Source organism: Urocitellus parryii, chromosome 3, assembly GCF_045843805.1.
Source record: "Urocitellus parryii isolate mUroPar1 chromosome 3, mUroPar1.hap1, whole genome shotgun sequence".
Lineage (NCBI taxonomy): Eukaryota > Metazoa > Chordata > Mammalia > Rodentia > Sciuridae > Urocitellus > Urocitellus parryii.
The window spans coordinates 220,039,537-220,063,397 of record NC_135533.1 but is presented as its reverse complement, the minus strand read 5'-3'; the positions used below and the strand labels follow the sequence as shown (position 1 = coordinate 220,063,397).

General features: G+C 57.5%; 1 protein-coding gene across 12 annotated transcripts; it reads left to right on the top strand.

Moving 5' to 3' along the window:
• Positions 1–456: 456 nt before the first annotated feature.
• Mier2 (MIER family member 2) lies at positions 457–20,966 on the top strand. 12 transcript variants are annotated; one of them, XM_026382507.2, is made up of 15 exons: positions 5,546–5,669; positions 6,049–6,136; positions 7,590–7,732; positions 9,308–9,454; positions 9,907–10,027; positions 10,490–10,581; positions 10,934–11,000; positions 15,988–16,139; positions 16,450–16,531; positions 16,608–16,702; positions 18,083–18,207; positions 18,359–18,447; positions 19,232–19,267; positions 19,412–19,649; positions 19,941–20,966. In XM_026382507.2, the coding sequence occupies exons 3-15, from the start codon at positions 7,598–7,600 to the stop codon at positions 19,960–19,962; spliced, it is 1,401 nt and encodes a 466-aa protein (XP_026238292.2). In that variant the 5' UTR covers positions 5,546–5,669; positions 6,049–6,136; positions 7,590–7,597; the 3' UTR covers positions 19,963–20,966. The 12 variants fall into 12 exon arrangements, with proteins under 12 accessions (XP_077651999.1, XP_026238296.2, XP_026238294.2 ...); XM_077795873.1 differs by lacking the exon at positions 5,546–5,669 and adding an exon at positions 457–626 and having other exon boundaries at positions 9,329–9,454; positions 18,083–18,186; positions 19,232–19,649; XM_026382511.2 differs by lacking the exon at positions 5,546–5,669 and adding an exon at positions 457–626 and having other exon boundaries at positions 9,329–9,454; positions 19,232–19,649.
• The last annotated feature ends 2,895 nt before the right edge of the window (positions 20,967–23,861 follow it).

Sequence of the window (23,861 nt, the reverse complement as noted above, 5' to 3'; positions counted from 1 at the left end):
TGGCGGAGGTGAGTGAGCGGGCCGGGGGAGCCGGCCCCCCGCCCGCGCCCGCGCCCCCCGCCGCCGCCGTGGTGAGCTCTAGGGGCCCGGGGTGGAAGCCGCTCGCCGGGAGCTGTGGGGCCGGCCGGGGCGCCCGCCCTCTCGGGGCCCGGGGGCGCGGGTTTTCGTCGGCGGCCGCCCCCGGCCCGGCGCCCCCCGCCCCCCCCCCGCGTTGCCACATCGAGGGCTGAGGCGCGCATGCGCGGGCGCGGGGGGCGCGGCGGGCGGGGGCGAGCTCTCCCGGCGCGCGCGCCAACTTTGCGGAGCGCCGGGGCGGTGGCGTCCGGCGGGACCGCGCGGCCCCACTGCGGACCCGCGGGAGGCGGCGTGGGCTGCGAGGCTGACCACCGGGTTGAGCTGGTCGGCCGCTCCCTCATGGAGTTCCTTCTCGGAAGACCTGGGGCCGGCAGTGTGTAGAACGCTCTCAGCTGCGACTTGAGGACTCCGGGCTGTGGGGCTGTGACGGTCCATCGGACTCCGCCGGCGCTGCCCAGAACAACTCCCGGGGAACGGGAACTTTGGCGTCTGGGGCTGGCTGGGCTTTGGGACGGTGCGCGGGACCCTGTAGATTTGCTTTCACCGCCCAGGTACCGCGGGGAGGAGAGGGGCTGTGCGAGGGGCAGCCTCTGCCGGGCTGCGTAAATGGGCTCCGGCCCGCGGCCCCGCGGGCTCTGTCCTGCGGAAATTGAAAGGGATCCACCAGCCTCAGGACTGACTCCGTGTCAGGCGTGGAGCTCCCGGGTCCCAGGGAGGAGAGGGCACCCACCCCCAGAGGCGCAGCAGGCCTGGGAGCGGGGACTGGGACTCTGGCTGAGGTTTGTGCCTGGGCTTAACGTGTGTAGGCGCTGTGGAGGGTGGGACTGGCCATTCTTTCCCGTTTGTGGCCTTCTCAGGGCAGCAACAAGCTCTGTGTCTGTGCCAGAGAGACAGTAGTTGTCTGGGTGCCTGGCTGCACCAGCTCATGAGGTTTTGGCACTGTGAATTAAAGATGGAAGTTGAACCTTATGAAATGGCTAGTGTTCAGTATTTTTTAACCCATGAAAGCAGCTTGGGGTGGAGCCCTGTAGAGTTCATTTGATTTGATGTTCTGAGGCCGCAGCCTGTGTAGGCCGTCGCCTGTGCTATGCCGTAGGATTCCCACAGTGCGTAGAACAGATGGGGCCTGTCTAGAAACTGGTTAGAGGCGCTGATCAATGAAGGACTAAAACACATGTAGATGCTGATCTTGTAGGGCCCGGGCCAGCCTCCGTCCTGGAGGCCTTATCTGGCCCTGGAGCCTTGCAGAAGGACTGAGTCTCTAGATTGGGAAGTTGATGTTGACCTCCCAATCTAAGAAAGCTCATGAGGTTTTGGCTCTGTGAATTAAAGATGGAAGTTGAACCTTATGAAATGGCTAGTATTCAGCTGTCTTTAACCCATAAAAGCAGCCATTTGTAACCTCATGGTGGTTGGTTAGTATTAGCTGCTTTGATCTGCTTAATCGTTGTGTTTTTGTCTCAAAATAATCATCAGCACCCAGGAAAGACAGGAACATTCCATCCTGTTCTTGTTGGTCCTAGATTAATCTTTTTAACCTAATGTGCCAGCTTTCACTCCTTTGCAGACCCTCTGTGGCTTTTCACTGCCCTTATCATCTCTTATGACCAGCCACCCTGTGGTGTGGCCCCTGTGACCCCTGCAGCCCCTGGCTCCTTTGGTGTCTGGTGTGCTCTGTGGACTGTGGGGCGGCCTGGAACTGTTTTGCCTTCTGGTCCCTGCTGGAGAGAACTTCAGAGCTGTCCCTGATGCTCAGTTACACAGCCCCATCCTGTCTTCATTCTCGTGCCCTCATTTCTCTCTCCTTGCTGTATGAATTCACAGCTCATTAGGTGTGCCCGGACTAGACTGGCAACTCCATGTGGGTGGAGACAGGCAGAACCTGCTCCTCGGGTGGGCCCAGAGCAAATGCTGAGATGGAAGGGTAAGATGAGGGCTGTCAAGGGGACACCCAATGCCTGGGCTGGGCATGGGTGGTGAGGTCAGGGAGGACTCCAGAGGACGCTGTTGTTAACTGGTGCTGTGTAATGGGCCACCTCAGAAGTCGACTCTGGGACAGTACAGCACTCACTTTATTGTCATTTCTTATTCTTGGGGCTGACTCACGTAGGGCCTCTTTCCCCTGGCACAGTGCTGGCTGGGTCTGGAACTTGCTGGGGGCTTCCTCACTTGTGCCTGGCTGCTGGCCTCTGTGTGTGGCTTGGGCTTCTATGCAGTATGGCGGCTGTGTTCCAGGAGTGGCTGTTCCTCGGGAGGCCTGGTAGAAAACTGAGCTACCAGCTGTGACCAGGCCTGGCCAGACTGGAGAGAGTGCTTCCATGTGGTCACATAGGAAGCAGAGTGTGTGGGTGGGAGGTGTGGGCACAGCCTCCAGGGAGTGTGGAATCTGTTGCAATGTCCTTCTGGGTCAAGCTTTGAAGAGTGGAGAGCTGGAATGGGGTGCTGCCCTGAGAGAAGGGCCGTCCTATGCTCTGTGAGAAGTTGGGAGTCTTCGTGTATACCAGCTTGCTTCCTCCTCTGTCCCTAGAAGACCTTTGTGGGCCCTTGTCTGTGATCCTCTCTTTTGCCTCTCTAGTGCTGTTCGTTGTCCTCTCTTTCACCTTTGACCAGCCCCTGTTCTGTTCTTCCTTTCCTCTCCACAGAGCAGAGGCTTGACTTTTGTTGGCCTTTGACGCTGTGGGGGATATCCAGTATGTTCTAAGTAAATGGAAGTAGGACCTGGGAATCTGCCATTTGTGTGGGCACCAGAAACGGGTGGGGGAGGAAGGCCAGCCATGACCCGTGATCCCTGGTAAGTGTTGAGGAGCTTGGAGTCCCTTGGAGATGCATGTAGGATCTGAGGCTGGTGGTCCTGGGGGAGCCAGCTGCTCACTGTCTGGCTGTCACTTAGCCCCAGGTCCTCGGGTCCTCAGATATCTCTACATTGGCTGTTCCTGGCTGGTGATCTCTGCTCTCATGCCTGAGCCCTGTTAGATGGCAAGTCAGATAGGGCTGAGTCCTCTTCAGACCCTGCTCGGGGACCCCAGGCCATCATTCCTGAGGCCAAAAGTTATTCTCATTCTTTCTGGACACTGAACCTGTGGGGGCCGTTGTTAACCTGTCTTCCAAACTGTGGCCTCGTTAGATGCTCCCCCACCTCACGTAGGCCTCTTGGCTGTGAGAACAGAAAGTTAGTCCCTTGGCATAGGTGGGAAGGTTGCTTAGGGAGCTCCTGTCCCCCCATCCCAGGCGGTCCTGGAGAGGGCTGAGGAGGGCTCCTGGCACCCTGGGTGCTCTCGTCATGCTTCGCCATGCACGTGGCTGTGTAAGGTGGCCACAGGGCTGGCATACCTGTGTGTCCAGGAAGGAGGTGAAGCCACCTTGCTTTACCAGGGCATGAGGTGTGAGAGGCCCCTGGGCTGCAGGTCCCTGGCCTGCTTCTGAGCACCATGGGTGCTGCTTCCTGTGCTCTGTTTATGGCCCTCTGCCGCCGCTGGGTAGACTGTCTAAAGCTGGGCTGGTCTGCTCCCTTCCCACCAGACCCTCAGGGGCTTCTGGACCTCAGTCAGGTGAATGCACCTTGCAGCCCTATTGCCAAGTCTCTGCAGTGCTGAGGGCACCCTGTGCCTCCTAGCTCTCCCTCCAACATCAGTGTGCACTGTCCTTGTATTCTGAGCAGAGGGTGACGAGGATTTCTGACATAAGGCCTGAACTGAATTTGTACTGGTTTCACATGCTTACTGTGTGAATTTAGGTTAGTGCCCTGATCTCTCTGAGCTTTGGTTTCCTGGTTTTCCTTAAGGAGAGAATGAGCACACTTCATGTGAGGATTTCCCGAGCACCGAGTGACAAAGGAGTTCCTTCCCAAACTTTTAAGCTTTATTTTATTAAACATTTTAGTTATTTATGTTTGGCAGTGCTTTACTGAGGTAAGTTCATCTGCCTCGCAGTGGCCCTCTTGTAATGCGTAGAACTTCATGGTTTTTAGTATTTTCAGAGTTACATAACTGCCAACAGATAGTTGTAGAATATTTTTATCATCTTAAAAGCCCTGCACCTGCGGGTCCATGTCCTGTCTCTGGACTCCCCTGTCACTGGGTCACAAACTGTGGCCTGTGTGTCTGGCTGTCACTTAGCACCAGGTCCTCAGGTCCCTCTACATTGCATCTGTCACCTCGCTACTGCCCTGGCCAAGGACGCTCCAGGCTGGTTTGTGTTTCTGTTGGTCAGCTGATGGATGTCGAGGTGATTTCCACGTAGTTTCCATGTGAGTCTGACCCTGCTGTGACCGTTCATGTCCAGACTTCAGTTGGACATTCCCCAGGACTAGTCCACGACAGTAGTTGTGGTTATCGGTCTTTTTGATTGAAGCTATCCTGTGACTGAGAAGGGGTGTTTTGCTGGGCCTTGGTGCTTCTGCGTGCTGAGGGATGCTGAGTGTCTTTCTGTGAGCTGATTGACCATTCACAGGTCTTCACTGGAGAAATGTGTTTTGTGGGGCTGGAGATTGAACCCAGAGCCTTGTGCATGCAAGGCAAGCACTCTACCAATTGAGCTATAGCCCCAGTCCATCCTGTGTCCTTTTTTAAGTTGAGTTGTTTGCCTTTTTGTTACTGAGTTACAAGAGTTCTTTACACATGCAGGTCCCTTGCCAGGTGTATGATTGATTGGCAGGTGTTTTCTTCTATTCTGTGAGTTGTTTCACTTTATTGATAATGAAGTATGAAAGTTTTGTTTTGTTATTTTTTGGTCTGGGGACTGAACCCGGGGGTTTAACCACTGAGACACATTCTCAGCCCTTTATATCTTTTATTTTTAGAGAGGGTCTCACTAAGTTTCTTAGAGCGTTGCTAAGTTGCTGAGGCTGGCTTTGAACTTCTGAGCTGCTGGGATTACAGGCATGTGCCATTGGGCCTGGTTCTGCTCTGTTTTTTTTTTTTTTTTTAAATATATTTTTAGATGTTGATAGACACTTTGTTCATTTATTTATATATGATGCCGAGACTTGAACCCAGTGCCTCATACATGCTAGGCAAGTGCTCTACCACTGAGCCACAACTCCAGCCCCTGCTGTGTTCTTAAGGGGTATGTCTTATGCAACTTTTGACACTGTTGTAAACGGAATTGTCTTAATGTTTTGATAATCCATTGCTAGTATATAGAAATATAGTGAATATTTATGCATTGACCTTGTACCCTACAACCTTGCTTAGATCATTTATTCATTTAAATAGTTTTTAGTTTGGATTTTATAGGCACAAGATCATGTCACCAGCGATATAGTTTTGTTCTTTCCTTATCCATTTGGGTTCCTTTTATTTCCTTTTCTTGCGTGGACGGGAACCCCCTGGGGAGGTGCTGAGTATGAGTGGTGGGAGATAGCCCCCCACACCCCCACATGGAGGGCAAGCTCAAGTCTGGTCTCTGGGTGTGGCTGTGGGCTTCCTGGGTGTCTCATCAGGCTGAGAGAGTCCCTTCTGTCCCTAGTTTCACACGCTAGATTGACATGCTGTGAAATCTACCTGAAATGTAGAATCAGTGGTTTTTCAGCCAGCACCTCTGTCTAGTTCCAGAACATTCCATCATCCCTTAAAGCAACACCGTTCCCGTGAGCGGTCAGTCCCCCACCCCTCCCCAGCCTCTGGCATGCATGAGTCCACATCCTGTCTCTGGACTCCCCTGTCCTGGATGTCTCCTGTTACTGGGTCCCACGCTGTGGCCTTGTGCCTGGTTCTTGCTGAGTGTGAGATCCTTAGGCCTGTGCATGCTGCAGCTTGGTTGGGGTTGTGGGGTTGGTGGTGGGCAGTTTTTGCCATGTGGGAAGCTCTCCTGTGTGAGTGCTTGGGCCCTGGAGTGGGCTGTGTGGGTGCATGCTGCTTGTTCCATTCTCAGTGCCCCTGCCCAGCCTTTGGAGGCTGAGAGAAAGCCACCCGAGGGGAGGTGGGAGCCGGGCCTTGGGCTTGTGGAGCTGACCTTGCTTTTCTGTCTCTGCAGGCCTCCTCGGTGGGGAGGCAGAGTCCTCACGTGGCCTCCTGCCTCGCTCACAGCCTGTGTCCCAGGGAGCCCGGCTTGCAGACAGCAGGTACTGTCTTCCTGCCAAGGTCCAGCAGGGCCTCTGGCTGTGAAAGGCAGAACCCTCTGGTGGCTTCCAGCCCCTGCTGGGTCAGGTGGAGGTGTGTGGCAGAGTGCTCAGGACCCCCTGTTCCCAGGCAGGGCCAGCTGCGACCCTGCGTGGACTAGAGTGCAGGTCTGCACTGGGGCTGGGGGTGGCATCTGCTTGTTGTGGCCTCCGGGAGTGACTGGCTGAGGGAGAACCGGCTGAAGGGCTAGGCAGGAGACACCCTAGGTACTTGCACCCACTGGGCGGGGATGAAGCTCCCAGGCCCTCTCCTGCTGGCCACTGCCCTGGCCCTGTGGAGGTGTTGCTGCAGGAGAGGAGAGCCCCTGTGATTGGACCCTTGCTGCAGGCTAGGCAGAGGGCCATCGCTCCAGCTGTAGCCCTGCAGGAGTGGCAGTGTCCCTGTCTCCCTCCCACCTCCTCCAGGACTGGCCGTGGAAGTTCGGGGCACTGGCAGCTCTTGGCTCCCTCACCTGTACTGGGTGCCACTCTGCAGGCAGCTGCCTAGCCAGTTGTGCTGACTCTGTAGCTGTCTTCCAGAGGCCACTGCCCTGGGCCCCCTGAGCTCCCACACCCCTGTCCTGGGGTTAATTGAGCCCTGGCTGTTTTCTCTTGTGTGTGTGTTTTTTTTTTTTAAGATGGACAAAATATCCTTATTTATTTTTTTGTGGTGTGAGGATCAAACCCAGTGCCTCACATGTGTGAGGCAAGTGCTCTGCTGCTGAAGTATAGCCCCAGCTCCCTCTTGTGTGTATTTTGAATCGTAACTTGCTGAAAATCACTGCGGAGGTGCAGTGGACACACCCTGGACCTTTGGGAAAACCCAAAGTCTAGCAATGGGTCCTGTCCTGTGGGCCCTACTTAACAGTGCTGCTTCTTGGTGTGTTGACAGCTCAGCTCCATCCTGTAGTGAGCTGTGTAGCCCACCACCCCAGGTTTTAGGAGTCAGGGCCTTCCTGTGTCTATACTGTGTTGTGGGGCCAGGCTTGGCCCTAGCACCTGGGAGCCCTTCTGCTCTTTCCACCCTAACCTCAGTGATAGCTGCCTCTTAGGCCATTTACCTTCCCGCAGGCCTTCGTGGGTATCTGTGTGTTCAGGAGGACCAAGCAGTCCCCAGAAAGAAACGCATGCCCCAGACCCTTAAAGTGTGTGTGTGTGTGTGTGTGTGTGTGTGTGTGTGTGTGTACTAATGTGCTCCTCGGTCAGCACCCCATGGTCCTTGGAGACTCTTGGGTTCGCATGCGGGAGCTGGCCCTGCTGGGTATCCTCTGTGTGCACCAGAATGCATGTGGATGCACACTGAGTGCTCCGTCCTTGGGATGGCAAGGCCACCACTGCCTTCCCTACCCTGGACGTCTTCAGCTGGTTGGAGATGGGCACTGGGAGGTGCTTACCCAGGCTGGGGTCTCCTCCACAGTGGTGTCCATGGGCTCTGCAGACCATCAGTTCAACCTTGCAGAGATCCTGTCGCAGAACTATAGTCTCCGGGAGGAGTGCACAGAGCCCCTGCGGTGCCCTGAGAAGCCTGAGGAGGAGCTGGACAAAGACTTCATATCCCAGGTACGTGGCTAGCTGTGCCCTCCTGGGCACGCTTGAGGTTTCTCTTGGATTCTCTGTGCAAGCACCACGGCACACCTGTTTACAGAATGCCAGCCTGACCCTGTTCTTGTGGGGCTCTAGGCCACCTTGGCAGCTGGACATGACTGCACTGAGCTCAGGTCTGCTGTTCTCAGAGGTTCTCTGTGCTCCTGAAGTCAGGGAGGGACTGAGAAGCTTGCCTTTTACTGCATTTTCCGTCAAAACTGAAGTATTTGACAATATTTGTTCACTAGTTCATGAAAATAATAGTAGTACTGGGATGTGGCTCAGTGATAGAGTACTTCGGCCCTTGGGTTCAATCCCAGCAGCAACAACAACAGAAAAGGCACCAAATATACGTTAATGGAAATAACCTTTTTAAAAAAATAAATATATTTTTTAGTTGTAGTTAGACATAATGTCTTTTTTTTTTTTTAAGAGAGAGTTTTTTAATATTTATTTTTTTAGTTTTCGAAGGACACAACATCTTTATTTTATATTTATGTGGTGCTGAGGATCGAACCCAGTGCCCTGCGCATGCCAGGCGAGCGCGCTACCGCTTGAGCCACATCCCCAGCCCTGGACATAATATCTTTATTTTGTTTATTTATTTTTATTTGGTGCTGAGGACCCAGTGCCTCACACGTGCCAGGCGAGTGCTTTACCGCTCAGCCCTAGCCCCTGGAAATAACATTTTTGTGCAGATGAGAAAATTATTCCATTTTTAAAAACAAAAGAATTTGTGCAGGAGGGGGAACTTTGTGGAGTGTCTGCCAGCTATTCTTCCAGACAGAAGTGGACGGTGGGCTCCTGCCTGCCCCATCCGTCCCGTGCTTTGGAGTGGCTACCTCCCTACTTACACAGCAGGCGCTCTGTATGCCTTCCGCACCCTGCACAGCTATCATGCCTGTCAGGGTGAGAGCTGTTGAGGTTGCTGACTTCATCCTGAGTGTTCAGAATGGTAGCCCCGCTCTGTGGTGCACTGCTGTGGCTGTGCTGGACCGGTCTTGTGCCCACAGGCTCTGCAGGACTGGCCTGTGTGTCAGCGCAGTGGAGGGTGCAGGTACTTCAGGCCTGCTGCAAAGGTATCCAGGGAAGTGGGGTCTCAGCCTGCTACCAGCCTCCGTCATGTCATTGGGAGCCCCATGGCCGTGCCCAGATGCTGCCTGTTGTCTCAAGGGCCAGGGCTGGAAGGAGCTGCTGGTTCTCTGTGAGGAGAGGCCCTGAGCATGAGGACAGGAGTTGGGGTATAAGGAGGGAGGCAGGAGCTGGGCAGTGTGGTGTGCACAGAGGCTGTCCCTACCTGTCCCTGTTCTGGACTGGTAGCCTCTAGGCTCAGATGTCTCTGTCTGTCCCAGGCTGCAGAAGAGCTCCCAAGGGCTGGGCACCTGTGCCTGTCCTGGGCTGTAGAGAAGTCCCCAAGGGCTGGCCTGAGGGTTGGCAGGGCAGCACAGCCACATGGGGTCTTGCTGAGAAGTAGACAAATGGTCCTGGTGGTGGAGCCCTGGGAGCCTCAGTCAGAAGTGGGGACCAGAGCCCTGGGCAATCTCCTAATAGGGCTCATCCCCTCCGGTGCAGAGCAGTGACATGCCCCTGGACGAGCTGCTGGCACTCTACGGCTACGAGGCATCTGACCCCATCTCAGAGCGGGAGAGTGAAGGTGGTGAATCAGCCCCCAACCTCCCAGACATGACTCTGGACAAGGTGAGTGAGGGTCCCTCCCAGAACTGGCCCCCAGTAAAGGGGGAACTCACACATGGCCCCTGACTGCTTCCATGTGGGAGCCAGCAGAGGCGGCCCTGTGCCCACAAGGGAGACGCAGTCAACAAGCCCAAGGCCAAGGGAGGGTTGTTGTCCACCTGTGGTTTCCTGTCCAGGCTCCTGTCTGGGCTGGCCCATTGGCATTCTGGTTTGGGTGGATGGAGCGGGCAGAGGAGATGCCAGGGGAAGCACGGGACAGGATGCTGGGGCTTCCAGAGCATGGGGTCTCTGTCAGGGAAGTTGAGAACCAGACGAAGTGAGAGTGTGCCACAAGCCCAGCTCCAAAGTGGGCACGCCCACGTCTCTGTGCTGTGGCCAGGGTGTCAGCAGCGATGTGTTGTGTTGATGGTGAAACAAACCAAATTGCATCATTTTCTCTGCTCTCTTGTTAAAAGGAACAAATAGCGAAGGACTTGCTTTCAGGAGAAGAAGAGGAGACACAGTCCTCTGCTGATGACCTCGCCCCATCTGTCACTGCCCATGAGGCCTCAGTCCTCTTCCCCAACCAAAGTGGGTGTAGGTGTCCCCGTGCTTCCCTCCACCAGCCTGGCCTGTGCCTGGCCCTGGGGATGCAGGCAACAGGCCTTCGGTTGTGTGAGCAGAGCTCTAGCTGGGATGTGGGGTGGAGGGCACCAGGTGTACTGGGATGCTGAGCTCTCCTCTGTCCTGGCCTGTGAATCCTCAAGGTAATCATGGCTTAAACCAGGAGGGAACTTGTTAGTTTTTCTAGCAGGTCCAGAGATAGCATTCCTAGACTGTCCCCCACCATCCTACTCCAGGACCTGCCTGCCTCTGTGCTGGCTTTTTGTGGCAGCAGAGAGGCCCCTCTTTGTAGGTGGTTCTTGGCCCTGTGCTTAAGAGGAAGGTCATAGTGGAGGATGGGGTTGTAAAAAGAAGGGAGTATCCAGGCTGCAGCCTGAGAGCAGGGGTCGGCCCACTCCCAGGGCTGCAGGTGCAGCTCACTTCTCTTTCCCAAAGCCCGCTTCCTGGCTGGTGACGGCAAAGAGCCGGGTTCCTCTGCCTCCTCTGACACCGAGGAGGATGCTCTTCCTGTCAACAAATGTAAGAAGGTACGTAGCTGGCAGCTCCTGACCCTGTTGGCCAAAGCCAGGACCAGCTGAGCCCTTGATTTGGGTTTGTGCCCTTTGTCCCGGGGAATGGCCCACACAGCTCCCAAGAGGTGGGCCGGACCAGCAGCAGGGTCTTGGGACTGTGCTCTATGCCTGCCCTGGGGTCCACCCTTGGGCCTGGCAGTGGGGCCAACACCTTGTCTGGGGCCTGCTGGGCTGTGGTCAGGATGTTCTGGCTCTCCCACTGTCTGCTGGCAGGTTGCACAGGCGGGTTGGGGCCGTGGTCTGCAGCCTAGAGTCCAGGCAGGGCTGGAGGCTGGCTGGGCTCCTGATACTGACTTTTCCTCTGTAGGAGATCATGGTGGGACCTCAGTTCCAGGCTGATCTCAGCAACCTGCACCTGAGCCGACATGAGAAGAGTGAGTAGCCAGAGCAGCAGGGGACCCCAGCTCAGCAGCTGGTCTGTATGGAGACTAGGGCCCAGCCTGGGCTGTGCTGCCACATGCTGAGCTGTCCTTCCTTCTGTGCAGACTTGGCCCCAGCCACCCTTTTCCCAGCCCCTCCCCTCTCCTTCTCCCTCTCTTGCAGCTAGATGTCCTTGCAGATACCTTCCTGTGGTCCCTGTGTCTCCTTCCCTGCTTTGTTCCTCTCTAGGTGCTTGCTGTTCTGGGATATGATGCTTGTCTTTCTGCCGCCCCCCCCCCCCCCCATCTGGAGCCCTCTTGTTCCTCTAGACTGGCCACCTGCTGCTGGCTTGGGTTTTGTCCTTTTGCCCTGGAGCCCTGCAGGGCCCAGGCTGTCCTGCTGGGGAATTGTTTCCCTGTGACTCAGCAGTGGGATGGGGGTCCGGGACAGAGCAGAGTACTGAGGGTAGAGGGGTCTCTCCCGGGAGCCTGGGATGTGCCTGCCTCAGTAGGGCCGGAGGTGACGAGGGGTGCTGCCCTAGAAAGGGCCCTCCCTGTGCACTCCTTGGCTCTGCCCTTGAGGGGCTCGAGCCTTGGTGTAGACTCCAGCTAGACCCTTCCTGGCCCAGCTTGCCCCGGAGCTGTGCCCTCCTGGGGCAGCCAGGGCTGTTCCTGTGGCCGCTGGCCAGTGTTGCATCTGGGAGGACATCTGCGCGGCCTGGGCAGCGTGCCCTGCGTGTCCTCACAGCGTGTTCCTTCCTTGCTGGTTGGTGTTGCTGTCTTCCCCACGTGTCTCTATTGTGCGTGGGCAGGCTCTGCAGGAGATCCCTCCAGTGCTGGCCTTGCACTGCTCCACACCTCAGCAGGGATGCTGTCTTGCTGCAAGAGTCTCCCATGGAGGGGACTGCCTCATTGCGGCTCTCGCTTGTGCGCAGTGTGCACTAGCCACTTGGACGTACTCAGGCATGGTGCATGTTCAAGGGTGTACAACCTGTAGCCTGGTTCTCTCTGAGGGGGCCACTGTCTGGGGTTGGTATCTCCACTGCCATAGTGCCCTTTGGCCCTGGCTGATGCCTGGGTTTTCATGAGGCACTGTTGGTTTGTGTTTTTGGCAGTGTGTTGGGGTGGCCGGCTGAGGTCCTGGGAGACTTTCCTTTGGAGGTTTTCCCGCTGGCATGGGAGACTGTGCTGTCTGAGCTGCTGCTGGTGGGGCCTGAGGCTGTTCCAGGTGTGCCTGCCTGGAAGCACATTCTTTCCCCTCTGGGGCAGGGCCTCTCTGACCATTGGGCTCTGCTCTGGCATGTTTGCTGAGGTTTTAGGGTTGGCTGGTCAGTTGCCTCAAGAAGCTGCCAGGGTTTTGAGGAGGCTTGTGCTGAGCTGGAGGGTAGGGGGAGAGGTGCTGGGTCAGCAGTGGCAGCAGTTCTGCCTGTGGGTCTGGGTTGCTGTGCCCTTGGGCCTCCGGCGTTGACAGTGCTTGTGTGCTTTCCAGGGTGGCACTTCTGTCTTCAGTTACGGTGCTGTCACAAAGGATATTCCAAACTTGGTACTTCCTGCTGGATTCTTGCTGGTAGAACTGCAGTTTGTTATTTTAACTGATCTCGTACGTAATCAGTTTAGAACTTTGTAGATCTGCTAGTTTCTTACTGCCCCATCGTGCTGTTTGCTGAGGACAACGCAGCCTCTTTCTTTCCAGTCTTTGTCTTGTTTTCCCTTGACCTGTGTCCCTGTGAGTGCAGGTCAGGGTGGGAAAGGAGTGGATGGTGTCTGTCCTCGCCTTCAGCCTCAACTCAGGACCCACACTCCACACTTCCCATGGGTGAGATTCCCTGTGGGACCATCTTGGCTGTTGCCGCTAGGCTTGTGGCACTGGTTCCGCTGTGTGCCGGGCATCCCCTCTGTTTTGTTTTTAGTGGCTGTGCTGTGCTGAAGCCCCTCTTCATGTGGTCCGACCTCCTTGTTGCTTGCTTGTGGAAATGTGTGTGCACCAGGCTCAGCACTGCGCTCTTTTGGTGGTCTGGACATGCACGCCCCGCGGCAAGACTGTTGCCACCCCTTCTTTCCTATGGCCAGCGGGCGCCTTCCGTAGCATCGGCCCCTCAGCATCACTTCCCTGAGTACAGGAGTGCTGCACTGGGCCAGCTTCCTGCTGCAGGTGCTACAGGGTGTGAAAGAATCGGGAAACAACACCTGGGAACCTGCTGATTTGCTGGCTGACTGCAAGCGTGTGCAGCAGCCCCATGGGCCTGCTATGCTCTGCCTGGCCTGCTGCTGTGTGCCGAGCACCTGTGTCCCTGAGCTGGGCTGCTCTCTTGCCCTGTATCTGGAAGGGTCCCTTTCTTCAGCCTCCAGGACAGAGTGTGATTGTGTGTGTGTGTGGCTGTAATTACCCCTTTGAAAGTTTGCAGGAACACTTCAGTGGAGCGCCCTGAACCTGGGGTTTGGTTCTGCTTCGTTTTTTGGAAGGTCATTAATAAAAACTTCAGTTGGTAGAACCGTGGGGATCTGTTGGAGCGCCCTCTCTGGTGAGCCGTGCTGCAGGTGGTGGGCTCTGGTGGCACCCTCCTGCCCTCCTGCTGGAAGTGTCTTAGGTTTCTGGTGACACCCCCAGGTTTCCGACTTGGCATTTATGTCTTCACTTTGTTCTCCGGCTCAATCAGTCTTGTTTGGGGTTCATCAACTGTCTTACTCTACAGAGGGTCGACTTAGGCTTCTTGACTTCCTTTGCTGTCTGATTTCCATTTAATTTTTACTTTTATCTTTATTCTCTTGTGTTTTATTTCAACTCATTTTGTCGTTCTCTAGTTTCTGTTGTGATTTCTTGATGATGCGTGGGTTCTCAGAGGAGTTCTGTTTAAGTTCAAAATACTGGGGATTTTATAGTGACCTTTGTTGGCAGCCGTCTACCTGTCTGTCAGAGAACAGAGAGCATCACTGAAGTTCCCTGTAGCTGGTTGAGTGTGTCCACGAGCCAGACTTAGACTGCTGTAGAGATGCTATTGGCTATAGGCAGAGGCTTCTGTGTGTGTCTCTGAGGTCACCCTGCTAGCTCCGGTCCACACCAGCTGTGTGTCTTGGCACACTGGATCTTATTTATCTGTTGTGGTAGTGTTGGTGTTTTAGTGTAATGGCGAGTCCACCTGTGTGTTCAGGTACTATGAAGACCCATCATTTCAGCATGAAACCATGAGCTTTGGGGTCCTATCTTTCTGTTTGCTTTTGTTTTTTCTTGGTTTCCTTTTGATTTTTCAAATACTCATTTGTCGGTCTCCTGGTTCCAGCCACATAGCCTAGTCTGTAATGACCTTGGAATGCCCTCCTAAGGTCACATGACCAGTCTTTCACAGTGTCACTTGACGATGTGCTGCCCTTACCCCTGCCCTGGTGACTTCCACCAGTTGGCAGTGTGCATGGCGCTGCCGGCCTGAGCATTGCTGAGGCGCTTCTCGTGGTCCTTGCGGTGCAAGAGATGGCTCTGAAGGGCTGGTCAAGTGTTGTCTGAACAGCTCCAGTTCTGGGTGTTTGGCTTGCTCTGTGCACCCACGGGCAGGTCCCCCGCCTTCTGGCTGGTGTCTGTTGGCCAGCGGCTTGCTGTGGCCTCTGCTGTCCTTCTACCCTTCCCTGTGTGTGAGTGAGGGTCTCCCTTGCCTTTTCCAAAGCATTTTGCAGTGGTGTGCTTTCCTACTTGCTCGTCTCCTTGTGGGTGCTGCCTTCCCAGGCCAGCTCATCAGTTGAGTGTCTGCTTCCCGAGGCATGGGCACATCCTTGGGCTGCTGGAGGGCTTACCCTGCAGACTCTGTTCTTTCTCAGGACGCTTGAGCTGCATCTTTCGCTTCCAGGAGCCCTGTCTTGTGCTGGTCCAGGCTGCTGTGGGAACACCCCCCCCCCCCCCCCCCCCGCTCGTATTGTAGTTTGGGTTTACAGTCCTGGAAGTCCCTCAGCACAACTTCCACTCTCTGCCTAGAGCCCCTGCTGGTCTTCCCTCTCATCCTCCTCTGCCTGGGGGCCCTGTCTGAGCTTTCGGTCCTGGCATGCTGGCTTCATATCAGCCTCATGGTTGCTGGTGCCTCATATTCCTCTTACATTTTTTCCTGACCATGTTCCAGGCCGTGTGTGATGTTGTCTTCTCCAGAGATTGTCCCACTCTTCTCTCAGGGACCCCCTTGGTCCAGGCAGGGCTGGAGTGTGGGCTGCAGGAGGGACTGTGCTATCTGAGGGCGTCTGCCCAGGCCGTTGGCGCCAGGAGTAGCCTGCTGGGTGTGGTTGAAGCTGCCTTGGACTGTCCTGTGGAACAGTTCTCCGGGTGTGCTCCATGTCCTGCGGTGTGCGGTGGCTTTGTTTTGACTGTCCTGCAGAACAGCTGTCTGGGTGTGCTCCATGTCCTGCCGGTGCACTGTGGTTTTGTTTGGCCTTGTGGGTTTGGTGCTTGGTCCCTGCAAGCCCGGGACTGCTGAGGGGTACAGGTGCTGGTTTGTCCCCGCCACACCTGAGCTCTTCCTCCCTGTCCTGAAGCCAGTTGCTGCTTTTCCTCTGCCTCTGAGTGTGCCTGCCACCCACCCACCACTGTGGCAGGACTGACCTGAGTCCCTTGGTCTGTGCTATAGTGGCCAGGATACCCCTGCCCTTGCTTGGGGGCTTCTTGGCTTCCTCTGCCACTGCCTCTGGTGGTACTGCCTGTTGCTGTAAGCTGGTCACATCCTGCGTTCCTGTGGGCCCTCCCCAGAGCTCTCTGGACTCCTCTAGGAAGTTTCCTTTGAGCTCCTGGCTGGGTCAGGTGTCCACTGGCCCACTCTGGGCCCCGATGGCTCCGGCCTTTTCCTGGGCATCCAAAGCTGGCCCTGGACCTGTTTGTCACTTTGAATTGCAGAGGCTCAGAGATGGTGGGCCCAGACCACAAGAGTGTGAGGAATTAGTTGGTATCCACCCCACTGGGAGGTGCTGAGATGGCTGCTCCAGCTCTCCTAGCATGGCCCGTGACTTGACCCACGCCCTTTTCTGCCGGCAGTCTATGAGAATGAAGACCAGCTGCTCTGGGACCCCAATGTCCTCCCTGAGAGGGAGGTAGAAGAGTTCCTGTATCGGGCTGCGAAGCGCAGGTGGCAGGAGATGGCGGGTTCTCAGCTCCCTCAGGGAGAGACTGTGATAGACAGCGAGCAGGTGGGCTTCCAGGTCGGGCAGGGCCGCAGTGCCAGGGGGTCAGGCCTACCAGCTGTGCAGGGTGGGCAGGAACACCTACCCAGGGTGGGCTACCGTGGTCACAAGTTCACGTCAGGGCCACTTGTCGAGATGTCGCTCTAGGCGGTGGTGCTGCTGCCCCCTGTCACTTCTGGGCAGTGGCACAATTGACCTGTGCCACTCTTGGTGGTGGCATGGACACCCCTGATGTCATTCCTGGGAGATGGCACGATGTTCCTGCTGTTGGGTCCAGGTGGACGTGTGAGGAGAGTAAACGGTACCTCTCCCCTAGGCACTGTACGAGCTGGTGAAATGCAATTTCAACGTGGAGGAGGCCCTGCGGAGGCTGAGGTTCAATGTGAAGGTGATCCGAGGTGAGCCCAGCCCTGGCCTCTCTGCTGGTCCATGCTGCCCCCTGGGGCCCAGTTGACCATCCCCTGCTGTTTGCAGATGGACTGTGTGCCTGGAGTGAGGAGGAGTGCCGGAACTTCGAGCACGGCTTCCGCGTGCATGGGAAGAACTTCCACCTGATACAGGCCAACAAGGTGCATCTCCCCTCTCTGGGGAGAAGGCAGAGGCTCTGGCAGGCCCACGGGTCACCTCTTGCTCTGGTGTCCTCTCCTCACATTGCCAGGCCCCTTTCCTGTCCTCAAAAGCAGAAGCCTCCGGCGTGGGAGTGAATCTGCTAAAAGGTGGACCGGACCCTCTTGGCCAGCTGTGGGTATCGCTGAGGCTCCATGTCCCAAGTGGACCTTTGTTGGCTCAGCCCCAGCGCAGACCCCACCTTGGCCCATGTCCTGGCCTTGGGGGTCAGCTGACTCATCCAGGGACACTGTCCTCCCGCCTTTCCATGGCTGTCCTGCTCTGGGGGCGCTCAGGGTCCTATGGCAGTGCCACTGGCTGCTTTCTTGGCCTGGCTGGCAGCTCCCTGAGCCTCTCCCCTGTTCCCGTTGGTTTCCTGACCCTTTCGGGGCAGATGTCCCTGCTGATGGGTCCAGGTGGATGGGTGAGGAGAGGTGGGGGGTGTCTTGGTGTCTCGTGACCCTCTTCTGAGGGTCATGGTGCAGGAGGCCGTGACCTGTGATTGGGCGTAGGCTGACTTCCCAGTGCTGGACTGGAAGCAGTGCTGCCCACTCCTGATTAGACCTTGGTGTGCAGAGCCAGGAGCACGGATCTGTGGCCACATGCCTCTCTGGGTGTTTTCTGGGCTGTGGGAGACAGCAGCACTCCACGGAATGCCCACTGCCTGGCCCTCGTCTAGCAGCTGCCTTGTGCACATGCAAGGCCGCCCTCCAGAGAGGCCGCCTGGCTTTCCTGTATGGGGGTCACTGGGCTCCTCAGTGCCACGTGTTGGCTAGCAGTAGGCCTGGGTGACGTCTTCCCCAGGCTTGCAGCGGGATGTACCTCCCGGTGTGATGCACCGAGCCACGGGGCCTGCATCTCCCTCATCAGGCAGCTGTGTATCCCCAGCTCAGGGCTTCTGGGGTGTTGCGTGACCACCCCCTTCCTGGGTGTCACTGTGGGGCTCGTACAGTGTCCCTTGGCTCAAGTGCCATCCTCTGGCTGTGGGCTGCACCTGCTGACTGCATGGGGCCCACAGGGAGGAGCTGGTCGACCAGAGGGCTGCCAGCCATCCTTGGCGCTTGCCTCTGGGTTGTGGAGGCAGGTGCTGGGTGGGGGCTCTGGGTCTGATGTTGGTACCACAGAGAAAAAGAAGGGTCCCAGGCTAGGAGGTGGGGTCTCTGATGGGGCCTCAGGATAAGGCTCTGGCCAGCAGCAGTGGCCACGAGCCCCAGATGGAGGACCTGGGGGCCTGGACTCTTGCTCTGAAGGACCTTGGAGCCTAGACTCCTGCTCCGACCCAGTGGCCCTAGGGGCCTGAGGCTGGGCAGTGGGGCCAAGGATGCCTGTCTGTCCATCTTCAGGTGCGTACACGATCAGTGGGCGAGTGTGTGGAGTACTATTACCTCTGGAAGAAGTCGGAGCGCTATGACTACTTTGCCCAGCAGACGCGGCTGGGCCGGAGGAAGTACGTCCCGTCTGGAACCACGTGCGTGCAGTGCTGCTGTAGCAGTAACGTCCGCGTCGGCCAGGCTGGGCTGCCCACTGCAGCCTGGGGGTGGGTGTGGGGGGCATCTGGGCAGCACCTTGGGCAGGTGGTCCTGCCTGCCTCCCTACACCTCACAGCCTGCTCTGCACAGGGACCCAGACCAGGACCTGGAGGGAAGTGACCCTGATGGCCCCACTCGTCCCCGCCCTGAGCAGGACACCCTGGCGGGGGTGCGCACAGGTGAGAGAGTGGGCGGCAGCCGGTCGGGGACTGTGGGGACAGCCAAGGGGCCTCTAGCACCTGTCTGGGTCAGTCGCTGCAGTGAGCAGGGGGTGTCCAAGTGGCTGAGGTCATCTCAGGAGGGATGCTTTTGAGGATGGGTCACGTCTGTCATCTGGGCCTTTTGGGGAGTGGCTGGGTGGCCCCCCACGAAGGCCCAGGCTTTCTGTCACTGGAGCGCCTGCCCGTCCCTGGGGTGGGTGCTTAGTCCTCAGCACCAGGCCACTTGGGGAGGACAGGAGTGGCTCTGAGCTCTCAGCATCCTGGGCCCTGGGGTCATCTGGGAGCCAGACATGGCCCCATGAGTTCTCCATGCTCTTGCTGGTGGTGCCCCTAAGGGACAGGAGCCAGGCCCTTTGCTTCCTGGGGCCGTGTATGGAGGTTGAGCTGGAGAGGGATGTCTGCTCTCTGTGGTTGCCCCAGAGGCCTGCAGGTGTGACAGGCCTGTGTGCTGCTGGCTGGGACAGTCTCCAGGAAATCACCCCCAGCTGCTGTGGTCTCCTCTGCTGCTGCTGTGCTGTTGGAGACATGGCTTGTGGCCTGCATTTGCTCTCACACTTTCCAAGGCTGGGCTGCTGGGCTGTTGAGCTGGGTCCACCGACTGCAGTGTGGCAGGCATCTTTGGCCTTGGAAGTGTGTTGTGAAGGAGCCGGGCAGGCACCACAGCTGCCGCCTGGCTGCATGTGAGGCCCGAGGCAGGAGAGTGGGGTCGTTGGGGTCTCCCAGCTGTGTTCTCTTCCCACAGAGCCGCTGAGCACAGATGGCACATCCAGGAGCCTGGGTGAGCCTGAAGTGGGCTCCGAAGGCCTGCTGTCCTCGGAGCCAGGGCCTTGCCCGTTCCCGCAGCTGGATAAACCCCCTGCCGTGACCCTGCCCCAGCCGTCCCCAGCCCTGGCCGACCCAGCCGTGTACCCCTCTACTGCAGCTGCTCCAGAACCAGGTGCCAGCCCGAGACTGGCTGTGGACTTCACGCTGCCGGAGGAGCTGCCCCTCATCTCCAGCCATGTGGGTCTGAGCGAGGACCCAGAGGAGCCTGCGGCCCCGGCGCAGGTGGCCTTGTCGGTCACTGAGTTTGGACTCATTGGCATCGGGGACGTGAATCCCTTCTTGGCTGGCCATCCAGCGTGCCCGGCCCCCGGGCTGCACTCGGAGCCCCTGTCACAGTGAGTGCCACCTGCCTAGGCAGAGCTGGGCTGACCCAGCCAAAGGGTGGTGGCCCTGTGAGGGTCGTGACTGCTTTCCTAGTCTTATTCTCTTCCACCATCTGACTCATTTTGACGTGGTAATATGATCACATGTCCAAAACGTGTAAAGGTACAAATGAGGGCAGGTGTTGGGCTCCCAGTGCACGCTGCCTGAGGGGTTTGGGGGACAGAGTGGCTCTGGGGGAGGTGAGGGGGAGCCGTGTGGAGCCACACAGGCGCGGCTGACTCTGGTCCTCGTCTCTTCTGCAGCTGCAACGTGATGACCTGTTGATCCCTGCCGTGGGCCGGCTGTGTGGCCCGCAAGGGACTTGAGGGCACCACCCGGCCTGCCCCCATCTTCCTGAGCCCTCCCCAGCTTGGGCTGGGTTGCCACCTTCTCTGCTTTCGAACGAATACTGGGACCAGGGTGAGGTGGCTGGGCCTCTGGCCCTTGCCCTTCCACCCAGACTGGACCCTGGGCCACCACCACCCAGCTCCAGGCTGTACTGCACCCTGGGATCCATTGGGCATCCGGTCTCAGAGAGGGCCTGACCCTCGGGAGTCAGGGCAGAGCTGGCCTCCTGGCCCCTCGTAGCCAGCAGAGGCAAGGGCAGACATCACTGCCCACGGGGAGGTGGGCAGGACCTACTGCCTGCACCAGCAGCTTCTGCCTGGGTGGCCTCAGCACCAGTCAGCTCTGTCCCTGATGGGACAGGGCTGCAGGCTGCCCTGCCTGGGCTTGGTGCCAGCTCTGCTTAGTGCCGGATCTTGGGGTGCAGAGCCATATACCTCGCTTTCTGTCCGGCCTCCCTGCCCACGGCCCCTGCCCTCAGCCCCTGCCCACGTCTCCACTTCAGGAAATGCCGCACTTTATGCCTACCTGCCTCCCGCCTTTCCACCCATCCTGACCCCGAGCGACTGGTGGGGTCCTTAGCAAGCCCCGGGGTGGGGAGGGTTCGAGGAGATTGGTGGCCCACCCCCTTGCTGCCCTTTCCCCCTCAGCACCAAGGCTGGCTGCTTCAGAAGTGCTGCTGTCGCCTGCACCGAGGCCGGATTCCGGCGCGCTTGCCTGCCCCCCGCCCCCTGCAGTTCTTTGTCAAGGTGTCCCAGCAGATGGCCGGGATCCTGTCTTCTTCCCGGCCTCCTCCCTCTATTTATGTTGGTGTTTACAAGTCAGAGTGGTCCTCTGGCCAGGTGTACAGCTCACCTGGAATTGTGGGGCAGGGTCCTGTGGGCTCTCTGTAGCCGCACATGGCCACCTGGCCCACCAAGGGCCACACCGTGCAGTGAAGCTGCCTTCACCCCTTCGCTGTTTTATTTATTAAATCTGATTTGAATCCCAGGTGCCTCGTGGTGATGGTTGGGGGCTGGAGACTCAGGCCATCGTCTTGCAGGGGACTTGAGTCCCGCTTGAGGATCTGGGCCAGCCGGTGACCTTGACAGCAGGGGGTGTGGCCTGGAGACATGGGGACCGTGGAGTGGTCCTCATGATGGACACTGCAGCATAGTGCTGGGTTAGGGCTGGGGCTACCTCCGGAAGTGGGTTGTGCCAAGCCCTGCAGGAGGCCAGGGCAGAGGCGGCAGCAGGTGGAGAGGGCTCTGCCCCAGAGGTGGGGCACAGTGGGGAGGGCGGCGTGTGGTTCTGAGCTCATCCCTGGGGCCTTGCTTCCCTCTGTGGCCGGGGTGGTGCCGAGACTACAGCCCCTCTTGGTGGAAGGCATAACTCCTGGGCCCCTAGGTGGCTGCCAGGCAGAGTGATTTTCTGTTACCTGAGGTGGCAGGACAGGCCTTGGAGCAGGAACTGACATGGGGTGAAAGGAACAGCCAGGGCCAGGAGTGCAGGCCCCAACAGGTCGTAGTGTGGTGTGCCTGTCCCTGAGGGTGAGAGGCATCGGGGTACTTCTCTCAGGCTGAGGAACTTGAAGACCTAGGGTGGGGTGGGTTGGAGAGGGCAGGGCCGTGCCAAACTGGGGTGTCATCTGTTTCCTGTTCCTGCGGATGGTGTCCTGGGTTTCTGATTGCTTTCTGGGCATATGTGGAAAAACGGGGGGGGGGGCGGGGGTGATGAGTGTAGTCTTGGCCAGGGTGGGTACAGTGCCTTCGGGCTGGTTGGGAGGGCCCCCCCCTGTAGTTGGGGCTCAACTCGGGTTTCAAGCTCTGAGGGAGGCACCGAGCTGTTCCTGCTGACCACACTTTCTCTGCCCTCCAGCCAGCCCCTGGTGCGTGCCTAGGGACCAGCTCCATCTGGCATCCAGTCATTGGGGTGGCCTGGCCCCTGCGCTTTCAGGTCCAGCCCTCTGTCCTCAGCCTTGTGTGGTTTTCCAGGGTCGTCTTTAGTGGGCAAAGAGAGGCCTTTCATGACCCCTGTGAGAACCTGCACTGGACAAGTGCAGATGGTTGCCATGAAGGCAACAGCCAGGGCTTCTCAGCAGTGGCCAGTGTTCCAGAGCTGGTGGTGCTGGCTGGCCACTGCCCCAGGATCTTGGCCTCGTTGACCTGACCACCGCGTCCTGGAGACCATGCAGCTCTTGTTTTCCTAGTTGGTACTCCCAGGGAGAGCTGCCAGGTAAAACAGGGTGCCCAGTTTGGTTCTGTACAGATAAATAATTCTGATAGAAGTGTATCCCATATAATATCTGGGATATACGTATACTAAAAAATGGTTGTTGCCCTGTTAGGATTCAGATTTGTGTTGTCATACTATATTTAAAACAAAACAACACTTATTTATTGAATTGTAGGTGGACACAACACCTTTATTTTATTTTTTAATGTGGTGCTGAGGATAGAACCCAGGGCCTCATGCATGCTAGGTGAGCACCCTACCTCTGAGCCACCTCCCCAGCCCCATACTGTATTTTTAATACAGACCGTTCTTGGGCTGTTCAGGAGGATGTTAGGGAATCTTCAAGTGCCTTGGGAATGTTAGTGCCTGTTTCCCGCAGAGGGTGTCCCTGGTCCTGCCCTACAGGCACAGGTGCTCCAGTCACAGCTGGCCCAAGGTGTCCCATGGGACTGCAGAGCCAGGAGTCACTCCTGTGCAGGGGAGAGTTGGAAACAAGGCCCACAGGGCACACTGGGGATTGTCCCCACATTGGAGGAGCTGGCACCTGGGGAGGCACCAGGAGGGTCACCAGAAGGCCCCTTTTTTTAAAAAGAAAAAAAAAGAAAATTTTTAATATTTATTTTTTAGTTCTCGGCGGACACAACATCTTTGTTGGTATGTGGTGCTGAGGATGGAGCCTGGGCCGCACGCCATGCCAGGCGAGCGCGCTACCGCTTGAGCCACATCCCCAGCCCTAGGCCCTTAACCCTTGAGCACAGTGGCCTCAGAGCTGGGTCTTCAGCCTGTGGGTCCTGTGTTGTGCTTTGCCGATGGCTTCTGCTGCCCTGTTTCAGCTTGCGGCAGGGGTGGGCCTGGAGAGTGTGAATGGGCTGGACTGGACCGACACTACACTGCTGAGGTACCTCCTTGCGCTCCTGTCTTGTCTGGTGAGGGCTCAGTCCAGTGGCCCTGCAGCCTCAGGCTCCGGGCCTCCAGGCCTCCATTCAGCTCCTGCTGCTCACTTCCCAGGCCTCTGCTGTGTTTGGCCTTGCCCTCTTGGTGCTGTTGGGCACAGGCACAGCTTAGGTGGTGTGTCTGGGCCCACAGGGGACCCAGGTGCAAGCCTGTGGCCAGCGTGTCTTCACCCAGGACCCTGGAGCTCATCCCATCCCTGACTCTGAGGTGTGGTCCTACATGAGGGGGCTCTCCAAGGATTGTGCCACTGTGCGGTTCTTGGACCCCGAGGACACTGGCGCTGGACCCTGGATCTGAAGGCAGGACATTCTGAAGGTGTCCCGCACATCCCCCAGCCCTGTTGTCTGCCTCCTGGGCCTTGCAACAGTGCTTCCCAGTGTGCCTGCTGCAAGCCATGGGGTCTAAAGTTGGGCAGAGGAGATCCAGCACACCGAGACTTATTCCCACACCAGCTCCTCGGAGCTTTGCCTACCCACCAACTGTCTTTGAGTCCTGTTGGCAGCCCCCCCCCCTCCCCACCGCTCTAACCTGTGGCCTCCATGGCCCTGGGAGGTAGGGAATCTTGTAACCCTGACTTTGGTGTGCAACTTCACCAAGAGAGGAGGGTGCAGGTAGAGTGCGGTCTGTACTTGGTTGGCACCTACTGAGTGCCAGGCCCTCCACACACTGCC